We start from the raw sequence: 24,897 nt of genomic DNA on the forward strand, positions 1-24,897 counted from the left end.
TGACTCTCCACTGTTTAATTCTCTTCCACCAGATGGCATGAGTTCCCTCCTCTCCAGGGACCAGCTGCTCTGAAGCAGCTGGACCCTTGTAGAAGTTGCAGTGCAACCTTAGTTGATGAGACTAGCCCAAGTGCTCAAGCTTTTTAAACCTGGGTTTTTTTGTTTTTGTTTTTATAATTTTTTATTGCATTTTTTTTTAAGTGAGGCAATTGGGGTTAAGCGACTTGCCCAGGGTCACACAACTAGTAAGTGTTAAGTGTCTGAGGTCGGATTTGAACTCAGGTCCTCCTGACTCCAGGGCTGGTGCTCTATCCACTGCGCCACCTAGCAGTCCCTAAACCTGTTTTGTTTTAAACGACTCACAGCCCCAGGGATGGCAACACTTCTTAGACTGAACACATGGATTTGTTTCCTGCTCCAGATCAGCTCATTGTAATACCATTCCATTTATTTCCTCTTTCTTCCTTCCTCCAGCATTTGGGGGAGAAGGGAATAATCCTACTTAAATTGGTCCCCCTCACTAAGTGTTTTGGGATTCAGAGAGGCCCATGAGTTACTTCTTGAAGGTCTCCAAAAAGGAAAAGGCAAAACAGACGACTGATCCTAGCATTGGGTACCTGAGACTCAGAGCAGTGGGAGTTACCCGACTCATTTGGTCCTCACAATAGTTGTAGGGGGTTGAGTTGTGCAAATATTAGCATCATCCTTATTTCACAGAGGGGAAAACTGCCTTTGAGAAGCTAAGCCTCTCCAAGTCCTCCTCAATCTTAGTACCTTCCCTCCAAGACGACCCCCAATTTATCTTGTCTCTATCTTGTTTGTACATCATTGCTTATATATATTGTCTTCCCCATCAGACTGCGATCTCTTGTGAGCTCAGGCAGGGGCTGCCTTTCACCTTGGTATCCCTTAGCATATCCTTGCCTTGTCTTGTAGTGAGAGCATCAGTTCACGGGATCACAGATCATCTTTTCATATCCCCAGAGCCTGCCCCCATATCTTGCACATAGCAGGTACTTAATAAATGCTTACTGAATGAATTTAGTTCAACTCCCTCATTTTGCTGAGTGAAAAGACAAGAAATGACTTGCAAAAGGTTTCAGTTGAATATGAAACATGGCTCTGTGACTTCAAATTCAGTACTCATTCTGCTCTGACACACTACTTCACCAGTTCTGAGTTCAAATCTTGGCACTACTGTTTCACTGTGTGACTATGGGCAAATCCCAAATTCCCTGCACCTACTTTTCCTTATTTATTATATTCAAATCAATGAATTAATGAACAGTTAATGCTGGGATGAACTTATACTCAAAGGATAAGAAGTCAAGATCATTAAGTTCTAGCTGAGTTCTCTGATGAGAGGTATATGTTATTAGATTAAATTAACTTTAATAGGCTTACTGGTAAATTGGATCATACCTGGAAACCAATGACCCAAAGGCCCAGGAACTCCTGTGGCTCTTAGGCTCATTTTTATGCACATTTGCCTTTGGTTTGAGCAGGAAAGCTTCATACCAGAAGTCCAATCCACCTGCGCACCAAGAGGAAGCCCCACAGATAATTCAAACAGAAAGCACAGCTGTGGAAAAGGCTACCATTTCTTGGCCTGCTTTAGGTCCCAGTCCAACAATGACAAACACCAATGAGGACTTGGGGGAAAATATATTTAGTGTTTGAATAGACAGAATGAAAATGGTTCAAATGTCAGAGACGAGCATTTAAAATGCAAACAATTTTAAGTTTGCACTCCCCAACTCCATGCATCCCTGCCCCTACCCATCACCCCAAACATGTACACACAGTTTGCCTCCAGGTCCAAGGCAGCTTTGGATATGCTGTGGCTGTGATGGGACCAATCATGACAGCCAAGATTCAATCTTCACAGCCTCTGAAGGCAGCAGAGACCCAAGCTGAAGATGGGGTGGGTTGGGGGGAAGTAAGATACCTGTCTAAAGTACATTAAGAAAGGTAAGTTAAGAGCACCCCCCACAAGTACCCAGGACTGAGAACAACCAAACTCTGTGACTGACCCTGGAACCCCAGAATTCAGCCTCTCATACCAGGATGTGATATTGCTCTCTGCAGCACAGCCACTGCAGGTTACAAGGAACCAAGGCTACAAAGGCCACAAAGAAAAAAGGCCCACCTGGGTAGAGTGTTGCACTAAGGTAAGTAGGTGGGGGGGGGGGAAGAGAAGGATCAATGGACACCATAGATTCCCCTAAGAGGCTATAAGTGTACTTGTACACCAATGAAGTGCACAAGCCAAGGCGTGGGAAATCATGCCAGGTCAATGAGCTTCTTTTTATCCTGAAATGGCAAAGTCAGAGGTATCTGGGGGCCACTCTTGGTTTTTTTGATGGACATCTTCAGCAGACTTAGGTCCAAAGGCTCTTCTGGACCTCAATCTTGACCCAAGTCACTTTTCACTGGGATTCCGAAGTTTAATCGAAGTTGCTCCAAGAAGACAAAGGTTAGAATGGTATGTGGTATCAGGCGGATAGCAGCAGGGAATGTACCCTGAAATGAGAGGGAAAAAAGATGAGGTGGAAGCAGGAGCAAGTATTCATGTATGTGATAGAATCCTTGATACTAATCTAGGGGACCCATACCCCTCAATGGCACCAACAAACTCAAATGCAATGAGACTGCTATGACCTATAGAATTATACAAGGTATCTAAGTCTTAAAATACAAAATTCTTAGCCTAGCACTTAAAACTATTCATAATATAGTTTCCACCTACCTTTCTAGTCTTACTGCATATCCCTCCCTCCCATTAACACTGTTCCTCCCAATGAAACTAGCTGGCTAGTCCATCTCCCACCTCTGTGCACCTCTGTCTTTCATGTCTGGAATGTACTCCATCTTCATCCCTGCTGCTTAGAATTCCTGTTTGTTTGTTGTTTTTTTTTCAGTTGTGTCTGAATCCCTTTGGGGGAATTTTCTTGGCAAAGATACTGGAGTGGTTTGCTGTTCCCTTCTCCAGTTCATTTTACAGATGAAGAAACCGAAACAAACAGGGTCACATGGCTAGTAAGGGTCTGAGAATTCCTAGGTTCCTTCAAAGCACAGCTCAGTTATCAGATTCTACTCTAGGTTTCACTCCTTTCCCCACTTTCCTCCACCTAATTCCCTCTACAACCCACCCCTCAACCCAACCCTCCTTATTAGGACTCTCTCCTTCTTGAAGTCACCTTGTATATACTTATTATGTGTATGTAGGTAAACATTTCCAGCAAGGAGGGTTTTTGCCTTTTTTATTCCTAGCTCCTAGTACAAGGCTTTGTAGACTTTTAATAAGTTTTTAATTTCTTGAATTCAATAAAGGAAACTCTTAACCACATTACAAACTATATATGGCACATAGAGGTTAAGGGTCACACAGTTAGTATGTGCCAGAGGTAAGGATCTGAATTAAGCTATCCACTGTCCACTAAACTAGCCTGCCTCTAACTTGTTTGCTGAAAGTATACCTCTGGGCTAACTTCCCAACTCAGACCTACAGGTTGGATCCTCCAAAGTGGGGTGATTTTCATAGGTCTTAAGATACTCTGTGTATCTATGGTACCCAAATGAGTCCCTAGAGCTGAGCTAATTTAAAGTCAGCCAGAAGAGTCTTCTGGGTAGAGGCATTTTGATCAAAGCCAAGGCATTTAATAAGATGGCACAGTAATAACAGAAGCTATAAAACTGTCCCCCCTTCCCCTAAACCTGAGGCACATTCTCCCACTAATAAATACCCAGCAGTGGGGAAAATGAGCATATACTTAGAGTCCAAGTGGTGGTGAGACAGACGCACGGAGCACCCACTCAATAGGGAAATTCCTACCTCTGGTACCGCAGAGCTCCAACATGCTTTCTTTCCCCATGGAGTTTAGGCACTGCTTCCCTCCCCACTCACATGGGCTCCCCAGCTTTGCTCCAATCAGCAACTTGACTCTTCACAGCCAGGGAAATAACTCGAAGCTGCTTCCGGCCTTAAATGCTGCTCTCTGTGTCCGTGTTTGTTTAGAGAGCGCTCCCAACTAGTGTACTGTCTCATAATGGGTCAGAAGCTCTGTTACAAAATGAGCCAGGGAAGGAGAGGAAATGCCCCTGCTAGAAGACAAGGGGTAAAAAGGGACCAGATTCCACAGAACAGTTGTCTTGAACTGCTTCCATCACTAACACTATTGTTGCTCTTAGATGCTAGGCTGGCCGTTAAAGGGCCGCCCACCACATGGTTAATTGTCTCCCAATGGCCAGCTGCCCTTCTAATTCTACCAGACCTTTTTCACAGCTCAGAAAGGGATAAAAGTCATACAAGTCTTTGCACTTAGTTTAACAACTTATAGGGGGTAGCTAGGTGGTGCAGTGAATAGAGCACCAGCCCTGGATTCAAGAGGATGTGAGTTCAAATCTGGCCTCAGACACTTGATACTTAACTAGCTGTGTGACCCTGGGCAAGTCACTTAACCCTCATTGCCCCTCCAAAAAAAAAGAAAAGAAAAAGTTTAACAACTTATATGACTTTTATTTTCAGTAATTACATCCTGGACTGGGGGCTAGGTCAGGTAGCAACTTCTCCCCACCTCAAACATAAGTAAAAAAATCAAACAAAAATTGAGTCAGGCAAATAATCGGTCAGTTCTTCTTCCTCCAACCCCTTCATTTTATAGATGACAAAAAACTGAGGCCTACTGACGATAAGTGACTTGCTTAAAGTCATGAAAGTGGTAAGTTACCAAGATAAGATTCTGTAACGATTGGAATGATGCCACCTGCTGGAGACTTACTGTAGCAAAACTCCGTCATGAGGAGAAGGCGCCTGAAGGCAAGACATGTAGCTCTTTGGCGTCAGGGAGTGACGTTTGCTTGTGGGAGGAAGAGGGGGAGAGGCGAACTCTCTCACTCTCTTTCCTCAGGACTCCGGTGGAGAAGGGAGTGAGAAATGCGCTCTCCCTTTAATAGATAGATGAATCTAGGCCTTTCTTTTTCTCTTCACCAAATTCTTCTTCTTCTCCTCCTCTTCCTCCTTCTTCTTCTCCTTCTCCTTCTCCTTCTCCTTCTCCTTTTAGTGAGGCAATTGGGGTTAAGTGCACTTGCCCAGGGTCACACAGCTAGTAAGTGTTAAGTGTCTGAGGCCAGATTTGAACTCAGGTACTCCTGACTCCAAGGCCAGTGCTCTATCCACTGTGCTACCAGCTGCCCCATTCTTATTCTTCTTAACAAATGCTTAAAAAAGTCTAACTCTTGCTAAAGCTTATAATTTATTGGCAACCACTCATTAAATATTTTAGACAGATTAGCTAGAATTTTAGCCCTTACAATTCAAACCCATTTTCTTAAATTCACAATCTTATTCCATTAAATCTCCTCCCTCCACTTGCTCCTTTGAGTACAAACATACTTTGAAGGCCTCATTTTTCAAATATATAGAGAACTGAGTCAAATTTATAAGTCATTTACAAGTCATTCTCCAAATGATAAGTGATTAAAGGATATGAACAGGCAGTTTTCAGACAAAGAAATCAAAGCTATCTATAGTCATATAAAAATGCTCTAGATCACTATTTATCAGAGAAATGCAAATTAAAACAATTCTGAGGTATCACCTCACACCTATCAGAGTGGCAAATATAACAAAAAAGGAAATTTGGATGTTGGAGGGAATGTGAGAAAACTGGGGCAATAATGCACTGTTGGTGGACTTGTGAAAAGATCCAACCATTCTGGAGAGCAATTTGGAACTATGCCCAAAACTGTGCATATCCTTTGATCCAGCAATACCACTGCTAGGTTTATATCCCAAAGACATTCCCAAAAAGAGAAAGAGACCTATTTGTACACAAATATTTCTAGTAACTCTTTTTGTGGTGGTTAAGAATTGGAAATCAAAGGAATGCCCATCAATTGGGGAATGGCTAAACAAGCTGTGGTATATGATGATGATGGGATATTTTTGTGCTATAAGAAATGACAAGCAGGATGATTTCAAAAAGGCCTGGAAAGACTTGCATGAACTGATGTATAGTGAAGTGAGAAGAACTAAGAGAACATTGTGCACAGAGACAGCAATATTGTTTGATGAGGAACAGTGAATGACTTAACTATTCTTACCAATACAACAATCTGAAACAATCCCAAAGAACTAATGATGAAGCATACTATCCACTTCCAAAGAAAAAACTTAATTTGATTGAACACAGACTGAAACATACTATTTTTCACTTTCTTTCATTTTTTTTCTCTTATTCAAGTTTTCTCATACAAAATTACTAATATGGTAATGTTTTACATAATCTTACATGTATGATCTCTATCTGATTGCTTACCGACTCAGGGTGGGGGTGAGGAGGGAGGGAAAGAGGGATAAAATTTGGAACTCAAAACTATAAATAAAAATGTTTATTATTAAAAACAAACAAACAAACACGGGGCAGCTAGGTGGCGCAGAGGATAGAGCACCAGCCCTGGAGTCAGGAGTACCTGAGTTCAAATCCGGCCTCAGACACTTAACACTTACTGGCTGTGTGACCCTGGGCAAGTCACTTAACCTCAATTGCCTCACCAAAACAAAACAAAACACAAAAACAAACAAACAAACATACCTTCAAAAAATCTTCTTTTAAATATATTTCTTCCTTGGGCTGCAGTCCTTTCACAGCCAACCTTCCTTCCCAAAAGGTGGCTCTACATTCACTACTTACATTTCCTTGCTACCTCTTCATTCCTTATAGTCCTACAGTTAGGCTTCTACTCCTATCGGTCCATTGAAACTGAACTCTTGAAGGTTACCAGTGGCTTTCTAATCGCCAAAACAAGTACATCTTTCCTCCTTGTCCTTTTTTGTAGAAATTGATCACCCCCTTTCCCTTTTTTTGAAAATTTGCCCCCTTGACCACCACACTCCATGGGAATGCCTGCTGGTTCTTCTGCCACATCCCTGTTTCTTTCCTTTCTTTATTTTTTCTTCCTTCCTCTTTATGTTTCAATCCACCAATGTTCAATTCTTGGCCTTTCTTCTCCTTAGGAACCCTCTTCCTCAGAGAACACATCCATTCTCACAGCTTCAGTAGTATTTTTATCAGATGACCCCCTAATCTTTATCTCCCATCCCTGACTTCTCAAGTGACAGTTCAACACTTCCAGTTGTCCACTGAATATTTCCATTTGGACATCCCAGTTGTCACCTTAAACTCCGGATATCTAAAATCAAACTCATTGCCTCCAAAATAGTTTCTCTTTTTGACTTCCTAATTCTGTCAGACATACTGTCACTCAATCAGTCTGAGTCACCTTGATTTCATTTCTCTACAATTCTCAGTCACCTGATCATGTTAATTCTTCATATATTTCCAATCCTCATAGGATCAAAGAATTTAGACATAGAAGAGACCTAAGAGACCAACCCCTTCATTTGATAGATGAGGAAAAACTGAGGCCTAGTGAGGCTAAGTGACTTGCTCAAAGTCATGCAAGTAGTAAGTTACCAAGATAAGATTCAAACTCAGTTGTTTTTTTTTTCTGGGTGGGGCAATGGGGGTTAAGTGACTTGCCCAGGGTCACACAGCTAGTAAGTAAGTGTCAAGTGTCTGAGGCCAGATTTGAACTCAGGTACTCCCGAATCCAGGGCTGGTGCTTTATCCACTGTGCCACCTAGCTGCCCCCTCAAACTCACTTTTTTTTGGGGGGGGAGCAGTTGGTGAGGCAATTGGGGTTAAGTGACTTGCCTAGGGTCACACAGCTAGTAAGTATTAAGTGTCTGAGGCCGAATTTGAACTCAGGTCCTCCTGACTTCAGGGCCAGTGCTGTATCCACTGTGCCACCTAGCTGCCCTTTTTTTTTTTTTTGACACTAGCTATTCTTTTTCATTTGTTTGTTTGGGTTTTTTGGTGAGGGAACTGGGGTTAAGTGACTTGCCCAAGGTCACACAGCTAGTTAAGTGTCAAGTGTCTGAGGTCGGATTTGAACTCAGGTACTCCTGATTCCAGGGCCAGTGCTTTATCTACTGCACCACCTAACTACCCCCAAACTCACTTTCTTAAATTCAAAATCCAGTTTTTAAATTTTAAAAAATGGCCTATGTTAATTTAAGGTTCAAAAGTTTATAAGCATTATCTTATTTGATAAGCTGATTTGTAAGATAGGAGGTATTATCCCCTTTATTTTTTATTATCTATTAATACGATGAAACTGAGGCTCACTGAGATAAAGGTATTTGACCAGAGTCTTACAGCTAATGTGTCTAAAGCAGAATTTTAACAGGTTGGCCTGACTCCAAGTACTCTGTCCACTAGCATGCTGCCTTCTATTCATCTCTTTCTGTCACTATCTCTGCTGCTATTATGTGGTGTCTGGTCTTCTAACTGGCCCAGTTCTAACTCCTCCAATCCATTCTATATACTTCTGTCAGATGCATCTACCTGAAACATGTTACCCTACACAATAAAATCTTCCATTGGCTTCCCATTGCCTACAGGATAAATTCCAATCTCTTTACTCTTGCATTTCAAAGCCTGCTACCAACTGGCCCTAAGGTAGTTTTCCAATCTTATCCTTCTCTCCTACTAATTCCCTACATAAGCTTTTCATTCCAGTCAAATTGGTCTGCTCACTGCACCCTGAATATTTTCTATGTAATCCCACCTCTTCAACTTTTCTCATGCTCTCTACCTCCCCTGGAAGAAGGATGACAATGACAATGATGTTGACTGAGCAGCTAGGTGGTACAGCAGACAGAGTACCGAGCCTGAAGTCAGGAAAACTCTTCCTGAGCTCAGATGTGACCTCAGACACTCACTAGCTGTATGACCCTGGGAAAGTCACTTAACCCTATTTGCCTCAGTTTCCTCATCTGTAAAATGAGCTGGAGAAGGAAATGGCAAACTACTCCAGTATCTTTGCCAGGAAAACCCCAAATGGGGTCATAAAGAGTCAAACACAACTGAACAACAACAATTATTATTATAGTTAGTATTTATATAATCCTTTAAAGACTTGCAAAGCACACTACAAATCTGATTTCATTTGGTCCTAATCACAACTGTGAGAGCTAGGTGTTACCCCCATTTTATTTAATTTTTTTTTATTAAGTGGGGCAATGACTTGTCCAGAGTCACACAGCTAGTAAGTATCAAGTGTCTGAGGCCGGATTTGAACTCAGGTACTCCTGACTCCAGGACCGGTGCTCTATTCACTGCGCCACCTAGTTGCCCCTACCCCCATTTTAAAGGTGAGGAAACTAAGGCAGACAAAGTTTAAGTGACTTACTCATGGATCACACAGTTAATGAGTATCTGAATCCACACTTGAATTTTGTTCTTCCTGACCCCAGGTAAGTCCTCTATCTACTATGCCACCTAGCTGCTACCCCCAGAATGCCATTTATTTATTTCTGCCTATCCAACATGATGCAGTGTGGGACAGTGAATAAAGGGCTATCCTTGGAGGCAGGAAGCACTGGGTTCAAGTCCTGCCTTTCACACAGAATAGTTGTATGATTGTGGGAAACTCCTTAGGGCTGTAAGTGAGAGATGAGCTGTCAATCTGAAGTGGTAGAGGAGTTTCCACACTGATAGTGTCTTATACCTATGAAATTATGGTTCTGTCCCCAATCTCCCAGGGGCAGCAGTAGATAGAGTACCTAGGCCTTCAGTCAGGCTTATCTTGAATTCAAATCTGGCCTCAAACACTCACTAGCTGTGTGACCCTGCACAAGTCATTTCACCCTGTTTGCCTCAGTTTCCTCATCTGTAAAATGAGCTGGAGAAGGAAATGGTAGACCACTCCAGTATCTTCACGATCCCAAATGGGGTCGTTAAGAGTCATACTTGACTGAAAAAACAACTGAATGACAACCATGCACAAAGCATTGTGCTAGGTTCTGGGGATATAAAGACCAAAACATAAGCAGTTCCTGCTCTTAAGGAATTTTCATTCTAGGTAGGTGGTGGTGGTAGGATACAACACATATTCAAAACAAATAAATTAAGGGTGTCCCAAGCGTCTTTTAAAATGGCTTGACATTTAAAACGGCACTAAGACTTTTGGGACACCCTATACAAGGTCATTTGAGGAGTGGGAGACTACTGACCACTGAAAAACAGGTTTTAATTTGTGGGGTGGAGGATTATGATTGTCCTTGGCATCAAGGGTAAATGGTTATTTGTTAATACATTTTTAAAAATAATTTCTTATTGATAGCTTTTGTTTTTACATCATCTAAATTCTACTCATTAATTTAAATTCTTCTCAACGACAAGCTTTGGTTTGATAACATTTATTAAGTACTTACTATATGCATGCCATTGTCCTAAATGCTAGGAACAAAAAGACAAAAACAAAATCTGGCCCTCTTGGGGCTAGGAAGATGGTGTGACCATAACTGACAAGTGTGGATTGGATGGTTACTAAAAAACAGTACAAGCTTTTGAGGGTTTATATGAAACTGGTAGATCCTTAAAATTTTTGCCAAACTTTTTTTTTTTAAATCATTCATCAATTCTTCTTGACTCTTCTCTAGGGTAGGGACCCTTTCCCTAAAATCCTATTAATGACAAGTCCTTAAGCCTCTTAAAAGAATAAGTACCTTGTAAAAAGCCAGAGGTCCCAATTTGGCTGTCTCTGATGCACAATGAATGATACCCTGGAAGAGATAATAAAAAATTTCCCAAAGACGGTGTATTCAACAATCTAGTTGTAACTTAGTTCCTGTGCAGTTCTTTCTTCCTAACTTTATGATCTGCATTGCAGACAAAGCCAGGCAGCAAGCCTTTACTTGAAGAGAAAGCTTTCCCATTGACTAAGTTGAAAAAAATTGAGGTGTTCCCTCTCCCAGAGTAGGGCCCCCTCAAAAATAGCCTGTGCCAAAGCTTCTTAAACTGTGGGTTGCAACCCCATATGGGGTCACATAACTGAATGTGGGGGATGCAAAAAATTTGGCAGTAAATATTTGATTTGTATACCTACTTTATATATCTATATACCCAGGGTCACATAAAAATTTTATGGGCAAAAAGGCATCATGAGTGGAAAAAGTTTAAGAAGCTCTGGCCTGTGCTAATTCTTTAGTTTCATAATAGTAATGACATACTATTATGGGGGGGAAGTATCTTTAAGAGAAATGAAAGACCTCTATGAACTTACATCATAATCCTGGGCATTCATCATTCGAGTCTTGAGTACATCCAAGGGTTGACATAGCAAGGTGGCACATAAACCCTAGGGAGAGGGAGAACTTCAAGATTATAGGGGATATGGGACAACTAGTTGGCTCAGTGGATAAAGCACCGGCCCTAGATTTAGGAGGACCTGAGTTCAAATCGGGCCTCAGACACTTGATACTTACTAGCTGTGTGACCCTGGGCAAGTCACTTAACCCTCACTGCCCCGAAAAAAAAAAAAAAAAGAAAAGAAAAAAGTGGGAAGATTATAGGGGATAAAAGATCTCCCCTACTATTGTCCATTGGGCATTTCTTCTTCTAGAATTCTAGTATTCTTCTAGAATACTCTAGACATTTTCCTCATTTAAATCTCTTGATGCTTTAGTAAATAGAAAATACCAGCAAGGTGCCTGAGAACTAAATGGTCACATGATAGATAGGACTTATCACACTGTCCACCCCCTCCTGTTTCAGAAATCTTGGCATCATAGTTATTCATCAGAGTCTCCGAGTTGTTGACTTTCAGATTCTTTAATAAAAACCCCGGAGAAGCTGCTTCTGTCCAAGAGAGCAGTTTCTATCCTCAGAAATGTGTGTGCCCTTTCCAACCATAGCATCAAGAAAGACTTGGTTGTTTTTTTCTTTTTTGGGGGGGCGGGGTGTGGTAGTGGTATTGCTGATTTGATTTCTTTTTCCTAATAACTTGACATCCCTTATTCAAGGCATATGGGAGTGGGCATCTAGAAGAATGAATGGGCTGGTGGCCACCCAATAATGCAGTTGTACTCAACAACAACAAAAAAGGATTATATATAAATCAAGTGGCAAAACATCTGACTGGACTTAGTGCTGTTCATTATAAGAGCTAAGATTATGAGGGAAATTGACACCGCATCATGAACAAGGAAGGAATAAAAAAAATCTTGACCTTGTGAGAAACTTCTAGTGAGAAAGGAGCAAAGGCTTACTTATGGCTTGCTAGAAATCCTAACAGGAGTTCAGTGGGCATCAAACAGTCCAAATTTACATAGATAAATCTATGATTTAAGCATGAGATAGCTAGCATGTCAATAAACATAAAGAAACTTTTCAAGACTAGGCAGATCAAACTTATTCAAGGTCAAATTAAATTCTTAGGACAGAAAACCTGGTAAAAAGGAGACAGTCCATAGGAGAAAAAAGGTGGTTGTAAAAAAATGTAGATATGACGAAAGGGAACACTGACTAAGGAAAGGAGGGAGGAGAGGAAAGGGGAGGGGGAGGGAAAAGGAAAGAGAGAGGAAAAAAGGGATGGAGGGAGAGAGAAAGGGAGGGGGAGAGGGGAAAGAGAATAAAGAGAAAGGAGAGGAGAGAGAAAAAGAGAAAGAAAGAAGAGGGGAAGGGAAGGAGAGAAGAAAGAAGACGAGAGGAGGAGAGGAGAGGAGATGATGTGGTCCAAACCTGGAATTCTCCTCAGTAGCTTGCTATTGATGGACAGAAATTTGAGTATTTCATTTCTATTCTCCTATCTCTGTTTCACTGCTGCTTTATCAGGATAAATGCAGAAGAGCCACAGTCCAAGGTAGAAAAAGCATAGAGTTGAGTAAAATTAAACATTTCTTCATGAAACACCAGATTTAAGCCACTTCATGTTCCTTCCTACAGCCATATTAAACCACAGCTACTGCACTAGGCCCCAACTTGAGGAATGTCCAGCAAAGGGCACTAGGGATGGGTGTGAGACAAGCCAGAGACAAAGTTCAGAGCTCCTTTTTCTTTTTACTCTAGTTAATATAAAGACTGGGCTCATTCGAATCCGGCCTCAAACACTTGACACTTACTAGCTGGACACTTACTAGCTGACCCTGGGCAAATCAACTTAACCTCATTGACCCACAACAACAACAAAAAAGAGGATCAGGATTTGTTGTTGTTGTTGTTAATGGTAGATATTCATAATAAAGGAATGTGATTCAGGTTCTTCCTTGAGTCTTCTGTCCTTGCCCTAAATTCATCTAAATACAAATCAAATAGGACATAGGGAGGAAGGAGGATGGATGTTTGGGATTTTGAGGCTACTGGCTCACAATCAGAATGGAATACAAGGAATTTCCTAACCTTGAGATAATTGTTTGGGAATATAAATTTTGTAGCAGGACCTAACCTAGTATATCAAAAACACGATTATAGCAGCATTCTGCTGGCTTTTGTTAGCTTTCTGGTTAAGTGTGGAGATTCATAGCCATAAGCTCTGCATGAAAAGAGCTATAGCTCTCCCTATCAAGACTTTTTTTTTTTTTTTTTTTGGCTGGGCAACGGAGGGTTAAGTGACTTGCCCAGGGTCACACAGCTAGTGTTAAGTGTCTGAGGCTGCATTTGAACTCAGGTCCTCCTGAATCCAGGGCCAGTGCTTTATCCACTGCACCACCTAGCTGCCCCCTATCAAGACTTTCTAATCAACCCACCAGATGCTAACAGAGAACATCTCACTGACTATCAAACTAGAGGAGATGCACAGCACTGAAACATGATACCCAGCAGAGATGGCATCAGAGAGTAGTACAAGGCCATCATGAGATGAGACAGGCAGCTCTGCAGGGTTTTAGGGGTGAACTGCTAGGGGCATATATGCCCTGGCCACATATATCCTATTGTATACTTGGGTTTCTGGTCTGTGCCTCTTTACCTGTGTTCCCTAGTCATATGTATGCACTCTCTTCACTGTGAGCTTTACCTCATGTGTATATGGGAGGAAGGGTGTGAAATCTTCCTTTGTCACTTTATTTGCCATAATGAAATATCTTTTGTTCTGAATTGAGTCATCTGGCTGATGGATAAAAATACACATATTGGTTGGGGTTTGTGGGCTACGGTTTTGCAGGGGTGTTGACCCAAAGAGTACCTTGAAATGGGGATAACTTTTTTTGTGGATCTCAATGAGAGAGGGGAGACCATGGTACCACATTAATATTTTGGGGAGATTTCTCCTCAACATACTAAAGGCTCTAGAATTTTGTATTCTAAGATAGCAATGCCACATGTGTGTTCTACCATACATACAAGGCCATATATGAATATCACTTGGAGATTTTAAAAAGAACTTACAGCAATGAAACTGGCCATAACATGGGTGCTGAGACTGTCTGAGGAGCTATTCGAAGAGAGCACCAGTTGCTTGATTTGATCATAGCAGGATGCCTGCAGGAAGAGATTGAAATCAAGAAGAACCACGTCAGCAACTTCAAACCTCCCTGTAGCAGCATTTTTTTTTTCCGGGGCCATGGGGGTTAAGTGACTTGCCCAGGGTCACACAGCTAGTAAGTGTAAAGTGTCAGAGGCGAGATTTGAACTCAGGTACTCCTGAATCCAGGGCTGGTGCTTTATCCACTGCGCCACCTACCTGCCACCCCTGTAGCAGCATTTTATGCCTGTTCCTCTATATCACCTCTGCCCATCAGGAACTTTGCCTAGAAGCTTAACATGAACCCAGCAATAATTGTATACCATAGCATAATGAGGACAGAAGTCTGGAGAGAGTCAGGTTTGAATCCTAGCCCTGACACTTATTGGCTGTATGGCTATGGACTGAGACTCATTTTCTTCATTTGTAAAACTGAGATAATAATACCTGTATTTTCTATCTTGCAGGGTTGTTGTGAGGAAAGCCCTTTATCAATCTTAAAGCACTCCAGAAATGTAAGTTAATTATTATATATCTCATCTCACCAAACCCTTTCCCCCTGAGGCAGCAGTTCTGAACACTTTCTTCCAAATCTGTGACAATACATGGATAGGATTCAATAGTATTTTTACAGTTTTAAAGGTGAGATTTTCATTAAAACAGCATGAAATTCTGTGATCACTTCATTTCTGGCCTCATTCCATGACACTCTCACACCCAAAAGATGGGGTTAAAGCAGATCTGGGGGAAGGAACACATCCTACCTGTCCCACCGTCATCAAAGCCCCTCGACCTGATGACAGGGTAGCCCCAGAGAATAACGTAGAAAACCCCTCTGGAGGAAAGAAGAGGGGTAGGGAGATAAATAGAATGAAACTGAGTAAGTTTGGACCAAGGGTCTATAGGCCCAATCCCAATATGGAAAGCTATGCTGACAGGCTCCAATATGAACTCACCTCCATGATTAATTCAACAAACCTCATTAAATAGTACATGCAACGTGTATGGATCCCAAGGCAGGTGCTGATATACAAAAATTAAAGGTGACCTGGAGATCTCCAGCACTCCCTCTTAGAGAATCCTGAGCTTTATTTAATTCAATTCAATTTCAATAACCATTTACTAAGCTTCTACTAGGTGCTGGGCATTGTGCTACACACTGGGGGTACAAATAAATAGTTCCTGTCCTCCAAGAGCTTACATTCCCCACTAAGGGAAGAAGTATGCACACAGAAAAGTAAATAAAAGACATCTAAAAAAAAGCCATGGTCCATAGGCCACCCCCTTCCAGCCTTTCCTCATCTCACTCATCATTTGTCCTCTTCCCCTCCTCAAATTATTATGAATATACTTATATGTTTAGATGTTTCGGGCCCCTTGAAAGTAGGGACAATTTCTTCTTTGTATCCCTTCAAATGATTACTTGCATATTTTACCTATAATTACACCCCCTGGGGAAGGGGTGCTTGGGGGTCCTAAGGGTTTAGGTGATTTACCTGTCCAAAGTCACAGAGCTAGTATATGTAAGAGGCATGCCTTGGGCCCAGATCACCTTGATTCCAAAGCCAGACCTCAATCCCACTACTCCACGTTGCTTCTCACCCTGAACACAAGAGGGGCTTAATGTTTGCTTATTAGATCACATGAAATCCCTGAACTATGTGGCCCTTATTTCAGAGGCTTTATTTTGGTGGGCATCTAGGGCTCACTTTGTTCTAATAACCATGATTCAAAAAACAAGAACAGCAACAAAACAATAAACACATTTCTATTTTTTCCCCTTTAGGAGAGCCTACCTTCCCGAATTATACGAGTCATCCCGTCCAGCACATGAGAATAGCTACAGGATAGAAAATGTTTGTATACATAGTTATGTCTCAAGTACTGGTTATTTAGTTTGTAGATTTTCCATTCTCTGCTTTTTCCTTTTTGCAACCAGCTTCTTGAGTATTGTGGGGAATCAAGGATCATCTGTGGATTTCATTTATTGGGGCTATTTCTATTTCCTTTTAAGTCCAAATGATTCCTTCTCACATTTCTTTCTTTCTTTCTTTTTTTTAGTGGCTTCTCACATTTCTAGTCAAAGGCAGCACATTCTTGGGGAACTGCAGCTATCTGGTAACAGCAAGACCTACTGCTGTTTATTTCAGGGGAATAGTGGGACTTTTTTGCATGGTTTACTGGGCACAGATCAGCAAATTCATTTGCATCTTTCTTCAGATTCCTATTTTTCAGGCTTTCAGTCCTGTGGGCTGAGACTTCTCTCCTCACGTTAACCAGCAAAAGTTCCATTCTTTAGTTTGTGTGTTCCCCTGGGCAATCTGCCACAGTGGCTGAGATGGGGCTCAGTGTCCCAGGGGCTTTAATGATAGCTAGGAGGAGAGAGCAAGGAAATCTATTCCTGCCATAGTATGTTCAAGAAGCTTGGAACATCAGTCTGTTAGCTCCATCTCTATACACCTGAAAACTAAGGAACAGCTCTGAGTTTAAATGATCATTTAAAAGATCATTAGCTAAGCTGTTAACTTCAATTCAACTTTGGGCTTCAATTTGGATGTGGTAATCTGTCAGAGCTTCTATGAATTATGAACTCAATCCCTCTCCTTTGCAACTTACTTCCTCCTCAGGTGCAGTGGCATCTTCACATCATTCTGCATCCTGCTTCCAAATAAGATTCAATGATTAGAAGGGCCATTCACCCTTGTAGGACACAGGGATATGGGAAGGTTCAAAGGAATAGAGATGCCAAGGGGAAAACAGTAGAGGGAAGGATCACCCAAGAAAAGGAGCAGCATGAACAAGAGGGAAGGCAACAGGGGAGGTGACTGACCTAACATTCACCATTTCTGCTGGGCTCCCCACAAACCCTCCAATGGAACCTAAAATCAGAGGAAGAAGGGCACAGGATTTATAATCCTGCTTCAGACTCCAGGTAACTCCAGGAACTGCCCATTCTCTCAGCTCCCACAGTTTCTTATTTCCCATAGCCCTCTCAGGGAAAATGAACAACACTGAACAATCCTTTGTCTCTTGGGCAGGCCAGCTCCTCCCTACCAACCGTGAGCTCAGCTCCTCTTTACTTACCTCCAAGGGCTGCCATATATACCTTCTGATAGAAGGGTAGGTGAATCTTCTGGCCACGTGTCATATGGTCCTTCAGTGAGTGATAAATGGCAAAGCGAGTCACAGAATAGGTCAGCTGATAGAGATGGAAAGTTTCAAAGAGAAGGAAGGATGTCTCGGACAGCCAGAAAAGGCTAAAGTAGCAATCCCTAGATCCCACTGCCCTGGGGTGAACGTGCAAGATTTAAAAGGACAAAAAAATAAAAACAACCCTCAGAGCTACAGCATATGTTGACAACATTTATTTATGTGTCAGAACCTAAGTCCAGGGGATACAGAGACACAAAGGAACCTTCTAAGAGCTTATATTTTGTTGGGTAGGAAAAGAAGGTTTGGAGAGATTAAGTGCCTCCTATGCACTATTAGGTACTGGGGACAGAATGAGGAATTGAGGATAACAGCCAAGTCTAAATATGTCATCCTAGAGTAAGTCAGAACGCTGTGATATTGACAGGCATGATGTCAGCTAGATTGTTCACTTTCTGGACCTAGGATAGTGATATCCTGGATCATAGAACAAGATGGTAGGGGTCCCCATCTGTGACCTACCTGTCTACAGAGGGAGGCAGAGATCCCACTATAAAGTGCCATAAAGCCACTGACGCTAATCACTCTCACTGCCATGCCAGCAAAGCCAATATTCGCTTTGTGCTGAGTCTGAAGATGGACCTACACCAGGGAGACAAGGGGGGATGAATAAGGGGGTGGGATGTTCCAATGAGCTGCTGCATTGTGGGGTAACTAACAACGTGAAGAGAAGCCAGGGTTCCCAAATCTTTCACCAGCAGAGCATGAGAATGAGTGGATTCCATCCACATTGGAAATCCTTTAAGGACAGACCCAGAAAAAGGGGTGTATGCCTTTGATCTGAGGACCAGCCTAGCTAAGTTCAAAGAGGCACGTCATCAGATTGGCTGGGGTCAGGGGGTTGGATATGAGCAAACTGTCCACAGGAACTCTGGAAGACTGCCCTTCAACTTGTAATAGGACTGCAATCTGGGGTGGCAGAGGAAGTACTCAAACTGGGGCGGGGGGAACCCACCCACAATAGGCTTTTGGCGTATAAACGGTAGACTCGGACAGCAACCAGGCGAGTCAGGTAAGAGAATGTGAATCTCCTGATAGAGATGTCTTACCTGCTTATTTAAGCAGTAATGCACTAAATGTATTGGCAGATCCACTCAGAGTCCACATCCTACTGAAGTTGGCTCATTTGCAGCAGCATCTTTAGGTAAGCATAGAGGAAACAGACTTCCACCTTATTCAAGCTACAAGCTTGCTGAGAGCAAAAATTGTATATGTCCCAAGCATACAATAGAGCAATTGATACCTTGAATGTATTGAATCATGAATTTAGAACTACAAGAATTTGTAGGGTCACAGATCTAGGCTCTCTTTCTTAACGAATTGGACCTTATCGCTCCCTCTCCTGCTTAGAGATTACAGCTGTAATATCCCCTGGGAGGTCACACCTCTTTTATTTTGTATTTGGGGGGAAAGAGAATACATCCTCTTCCTTTGGTAGAGATTATTTGTTGGTTTCAATTTATGTCTCAAGGTCTGACCAAAGGCAGCACTTTTGTAAAAATGTAGTAGGCCGACTTTGTGAAGTTCCTCTAGAGAACACCTGAGCTAAGGAGGAAGTGGGTGAAGTGCTGGTGAACAAAAAGTGAAAAAGATTCAGGTATCCTATATGGAAATTCCAAGGCAGAGGAAAAGGCTGTAGTTGGCCCTCCAGAGAAGGAACTTCCGTGGAAATCTGGCAGAAGAGAGTCTATTTTAGAGCAAGAGAAGGATTCCAGCAGGGAACATGAACAGACAATCCAACCCACCCACTCATTTTACAGATGAGGAAACTGAGCCCCAGAGAAGTAACTTGCCCAGGCTCACAAAGCTAGTGAATTTCAACAGTGGGATTGTAAATGCTTGTGAATTCCTGACCTCAAATCTCATTCTCAATTCGAGTCTGTGGGGCCATGACCATGTGAGAGGAAAAGGGAATGAGGACATCTAGAAAAAGAATTCAGAGGAACTTTGTGCTATGACTGAAAAACGGTGACAGTTGGTGCACTGAAATTAATTAAATTTGTAAAAGAGTTCCTGAGCACATTTCTGTGGCTACACTGGTGTTCAAGTTTTGCAGGTTTTTTGGTCTGGATCTGTGACTTTACAGGAAGGGAAAGGTGAGGAAGTTGACCAACACAGACAGGTGCCTCATCTGCTACATATTCTGATAACTGTGCTTCAAAGTAATTGGTTTTCTGGGTGATATTAAGAATTGTATGCATTTAGCAACATTATTCTAAAAAGGGGTCTGATGTAGGAGGTAAAAAAAAAAAAGGGTTAATAGATAAACTTAAGACCGAGGCTCTGATTTAGATCTGAGCTCTAAGAGGGATTCAGACCCCAGTTCTGAAAGGGATTAATGGATAACTTAGAGACTTGGATCTTCATTAATACAGGTCAGGGCATGGGGGCAACTAGGAGGTGCAGTGGATAGAGCACCAGCCCTGGAGTCAGGAGTACCTGAGTTCAAATCCGGCCTCAGACACTTGACACTAGCTGTGTGACCCTGGGCAAGTCACTTAACCCCAATTGCCTCACCAAAAAAAAAAAAAAATACAGGTCAGGGCCTAGGCTCTTGTTACCTACATTAATCACCACTCATAACAAGAACATAAAGAGGCAGGTCATAGAGACCTTAACTATAACAAAGACGTAGAGACAGGCTATAGAAATTCTAATTGATAAATGAAAATATTTAGAAACTAGGCATGGGAGTGAAAAGATAACATGCATAGAAAAGGCCAAATTTGTCCTCAGATTCACCTTATGATGTGTAAACCCCCAAAACATACCTCCATGGAAAAAGGTACCTGCCTTGAGTGTTGGCTTAAGCCCCCTAGAACTCCAAATTAGGATAAACCCATGTACCTCCCTAAGGTGGAGACTGATAATCAGTTTATCCATACTATAAATGTAACTGTCTTTTTGATGTAGGAGGCAAAAAGGGGGTTAATAGAAAAACCTAAAACCCAAGCTTTAAATTCAGATATTAGCTCCAAAAGGGACTTAGATCCCAGTTAATGGATAACTTACAAGTCAGGATGCTAGGTTCTCTTACCCACAGTAATCAGTACCCATAACAGGAACAGAGGGAGCTAGGCTGTGAAGGCCTAAGAATATAACAATGATAAAATGACAGCCTATAGAAACTCAAACTAGGAATAAATGAAAAATGAAGATGTTTTGAAACTAAGCATGGGAATCAGAAAGAGACATGTGCAGAAAAGGCTAAATTTGTCCCCAGATTCACCTTATGACGTGCAAACCCCCAAAACACACCTCTACTGAAAAAGGTACCCGCCTCAGGGGTTAGCTTAGGATCCCAAGAACTCCAAATTAGGATAAGCCCTCCCCTGTACCTCCCAAAGGTAGAGATTATTATAATGATACTGATAATCAATTTATCCATACTATAAATATAACTGTCTTTCCTTTCAATATTTGAGGGATACCTTTCCACTATTCTGGTTCTCTCCCTGTGGTCACCCACAGTATTACAATAAAACTTGGGAAACTGAGTCACTGAGTCTTGTAATCCTTTTGGGATGACTCACAATCAATCTGATCAACTTACTCCATCCCACATCAGGTCCATAGGCTTCACCAGACTCAGTCAAAGGGATCCTTTATGAACAAAAGGTTAAGAATCCCTGTTCTAGAATAATGACAAGGTGGACTCATTTTCTTTTTGTGGTGGCAAAGATCTTGGAAACTAAAGGGATGCCCCTTAGTTGTGGAATGGATGAACAAATTATGGTATAGGAAGGGGAATACTACCATGTCCTAAGAAATAATAAAAGGGGTGGGTTCAGAGAAGGGAAGGCTTGTGCGAAGTGAGAAGTGAGAAGAACTGAGGGAACAATTTAGACAATAACAACACTATAAAGAAAAACAGCTTTCAAACACCTTTGAAAGATTTAAGAATACTGATCAACACAATGAGCAGCCACAATCTTTGAGGGCCAGTGATGAGACATGCCACCCAACTCCTGACAGAAAGGTGACAGAAGTGCCATACCCATCAAAGTACCAAAGAACTATTTTAAAGAACCAGAAATAATAACAATAAAATTCATGTGGAAGAATAAAAGGTCAAGAATATCAAGGGAATTAATGGAAAAAAACCCACAAACTACAAAGGACAGTGGCCTAGCAATACCAGATCTCAAACTACATTATAAAGCAGTAATCATCACAACTATCTGGTACTGGTTAAGAGATAGACTGGTGGATCAGTGGAATAGTAGACACAGTAGTAAACGACCATAACAACCTAGTGTCCAAAGCCTTTGGGATAAGAACTCATTGACAAAAACTGCTGGGAAAACTACCAAGATAAGGTCAAAATGAGTACATGAGGGACAGCTAGGTGGCACAGTGGATAAAGCACCGGCCCTGGATTCAGGAGGACCTGAGTTGAAATCCAGCCTCAAATCTAGTTCAGATACTTGATGCTTAGTAGCTGGGTGACCCTGGGCAAGTCACTTAACCCTCACTGCCCTGCAAAAAAAAGGGGGGGGGTACATAATTTAGACATAAAGGGTGACACTATAAACAAATTAGAAGATCAAGGAATAGTCTAACTGTCAGATCTACAGAAAAGGGAAGAATTAATGACCAAGCATGAGATAGGAACATGACAAAATGTAAAATAGATAATTTTGATAATATTAAATTAAAAAGCTTTTGTATAAACAAAATCAATGCAACCAAGATTAGAAGGAAAGCAGAAAGCTGGGAAACAATCTTTATAGCAAATGTCTCTGATAAAGGCCTCATTTCTCAGATATATAGAAAACTGAGTCAAATTTATAAGAATACAAGCCAGGATAGGAACAAGGAGTTTTCAGATGAAGAAATCAAAGCTATCTATAAGTATATGAAGAAGTGCTCTAAATCACTTTTGATTAGAGAAATACAAATTAAAACAACTCTGAAGTACCACCTCACACCAATCAGATTAGCTAATATGACAAAAAAGGAAAATGATAAATGTTGGAGAGGATATGGGGAAATTGGGACAATTAATGCATTGTTGGTGGAGTTGGGAACTGATCCAACAATTCTGGAGAGCAATTTGGAACTTATGCCCAGAGGGCAATCAAACTGTGTGTACCCTTTGATCAGTCAACACCACTACTAGGTCTGTATCCCAAAGAGATCATAAAAAGGGAAAAAGGACTTACACGTGCAAAAATATAGCAACCCTTTTCATAGTGGCAAAATATTGGAAATTGAGGGGATGCCCATTAAGGAATGGCTGAACAAGCTATGGTATATGAATGTAATGAAATGCTACTGTGCTATAGGAAATGATGAGCAAGTTGATCTCTGACAAACCTGGAGAAACTTGTACAAACTAATGCAAAGTGAAATGAAAAAACCAAGAAAACATTGTGCATAGTATCAGCACCACGCTCTTCTCAGCAACACAATGATCTTACTGTTGTTGTTTGTCCATTGTTCTCTAAGAGGACCATGACATCAGGGTGATGTCATGACTTGCAGTGAATTGGATTTAAGTAAGGGAGGGTTATGCAGTCACCAGCCTCACTCTCTCATCTGGGTCCAGCGACAAGATGTAGATTAGGACAACTGGAGACGGCCCCAGATGTTTTAGGACAATTAGGGTTAAGTGACTTGCCCAGGGTCACACAGCTAGGCAGACAGCTAGTGTCTGAGCTCATGTTTGGACTCAGGTCCTCTCAACTTCAAGGTCAGTGCTCTATCCAGGACTCACAAAGGAAAATGCTATTAACATCCACATAAAAGAACTGATGGACTCTGAATGCACATTAAAGCAAACTTTTTTCACTTACTTTATTCTTTTTTTGTGTGTGTGTTTTTTTTCCCTTTTGATCTGTTTCTTCTTTCACAACTGTGACTAATATGGAAAAATGTTTTAAATGATAGCACATGTATAATCCATATCAAATTGCCTACCATTGCCTTCCTAAAGGAAAGGGAGGGGAGGAAGAGAAGGAAGAAGAAAAATTGGGGAAAATCTTGTAAAAATGAATGCTCAAGGGGCGGCTAGGTGGCGCAGTGGATAAAGCACTGGCCCTTGGAGTCAGGAGTACCTGAGTTCAAATCCGGTCTCAGACACTTAACACTTACTAGCTGTGTGACCCTGGGTAAGTCACTTAACCCCAATTGCCTCACTTAAAAAAAAAATGAATGCTCAAAATTGTTTTGACATGTAATTGGGGAAAAAATAAAATACTATTTTAAAAAAGAAAGGTGACTGACTCAGGGTACAGATTGATATGACCAATGTGAGAATTTGCTTTGTTTAACTATGCATGTTATAAGAGTTTTGTTTTTTATTTTGTTCTTTAATTAGAGGAGGGTAGCAGAAAGAAAATAAGTTTTTGTTCATTGAAAAACATTTAAATAACAAATGAAGAGAGGTTGAACCTAGTGATGGACTGTGTGTATTGTCTGAGGAACAGCTTGGTTAATTTCATAGTGGGTCATCACCAGGTTGGGGTAGGGTAATGACATTTTTGGCCACAGCAACTATTATAAATGGATTGTGATCTAAATTAGTGAACAGAATCCCATAACAAAATTACAGGGAAACTAGGAGGAAGGGAGACTCATCTTCCTAAGTTCAAATCTGGTTTCAGACACTTACTAGTTGTGTGATCCTGGGCTTCACCCTGTTTGCCTCAGTTTCCTCATTTGTCAAATGAACTGGAGAAGGAAATGGCAAACTATTCCAGTATCTTTGCCAAGAAAACCACCAAATAGGGTTACAAAGAGTCAGCCACAACTGAAAAATGACTGAAGACACACATAAGAAAATTAGAGATCCTTGAAGCATAAGGCATAAACTAAATTACAGAGGGGTTGTGACTTGCATCTGTGGAGGAAGTACTGACATGACCAAACTGCAGCTCCGTTAAGTCTGTCTTGCCTACTACAACACTCTAAATTATTTTACTGCAAGGATTCTGTCCTGTTCATCCTTTGTTTCTCTCCCAGGATCTGACATGGCACATTGCTTATTTTTTTACCCCCTTTCTGCACATGTGACTTGATTTTCATTAGGAATTCTATCTCCACCAAAGTGGATCAATAGCTCATCTGAAATTTTAAAAGTCTCAGTATTGCCTGGGGGCACTGAAAGGTTGAAAGACTTGAGACCACACATCTAAGTAGGTGTCAGAGACAGGATTTTGAACCAAGGTCTTCCTGACTTCAAGGCATTTTGTGCTCTACACACCACCCCAGGAATGAAGGCTTGAACTCTAGGAGAAGACATCTTTTTCACCTATTCTTAGGATTGGAGATGACGGTACCCACCTTGATCAGATCCAGTGGATGGGTCAGACAAGTGGCTCCAGCAGAAGCCAGTCCTCCAAAGTACCATCGGAACGTGATTTTCTTGTCCAT

At 41.5% G+C, this 24,897-nt stretch overlaps 1 protein-coding gene across 1 annotated transcript; it reads right to left on the bottom strand.

Annotated features, from left to right (window-relative positions):
• Positions 1–2,072: 2,072 nt before the first annotated feature.
• LOC122726477 (mitochondrial dicarboxylate carrier-like) lies at positions 2,073–24,897 on the bottom strand. The gene is made up of 11 exons (XM_043964194.1): positions 24,808–24,897; positions 17,983–18,102; positions 17,395–17,509; positions 17,141–17,189; positions 16,927–16,968; positions 16,107–16,150; positions 15,075–15,145; positions 14,235–14,327; positions 11,134–11,208; positions 10,577–10,633; positions 2,073–2,523 (listed from the first exon to the last, which is right to left on the bottom strand). The coding sequence occupies exons 1-11, from the start codon at positions 24,895–24,897 to the stop codon at positions 2,407–2,409; spliced, it is 873 nt and encodes a 290-aa protein (XP_043820129.1). The 3' UTR covers positions 2,073–2,406.

Source organism: Dromiciops gliroides, chromosome 4, assembly GCF_019393635.1.
Source record: "Dromiciops gliroides isolate mDroGli1 chromosome 4, mDroGli1.pri, whole genome shotgun sequence".
NCBI classification, from domain to species: Eukaryota; Metazoa; Chordata; class Mammalia; order Microbiotheria; family Microbiotheriidae; genus Dromiciops; species Dromiciops gliroides.

Bases quoted from the DNA above. Each gene is read 5' to 3' on its own strand.
- LOC122726477 (XM_043964194.1), bottom strand. From the start codon at position 24,897: ATGGACAAGAAAATCACGTTCCGATGGTACTTTGGAGGACTGGCTTCT. The intron at 15,146-16,106 runs GTAGGCTCTCCT...TCTTTCCTCCAG, and splicing joins GACTCGTATAATTCGGGAAG to AGGGGTTTTCTACGTTATTC. The intron at 10,634-11,133 runs GTAAGTTCATAG...TATCTCTTCCAG, and splicing joins TGAATGCCCAGGATTATGAT to GGTATCATTCATTGTGCATC.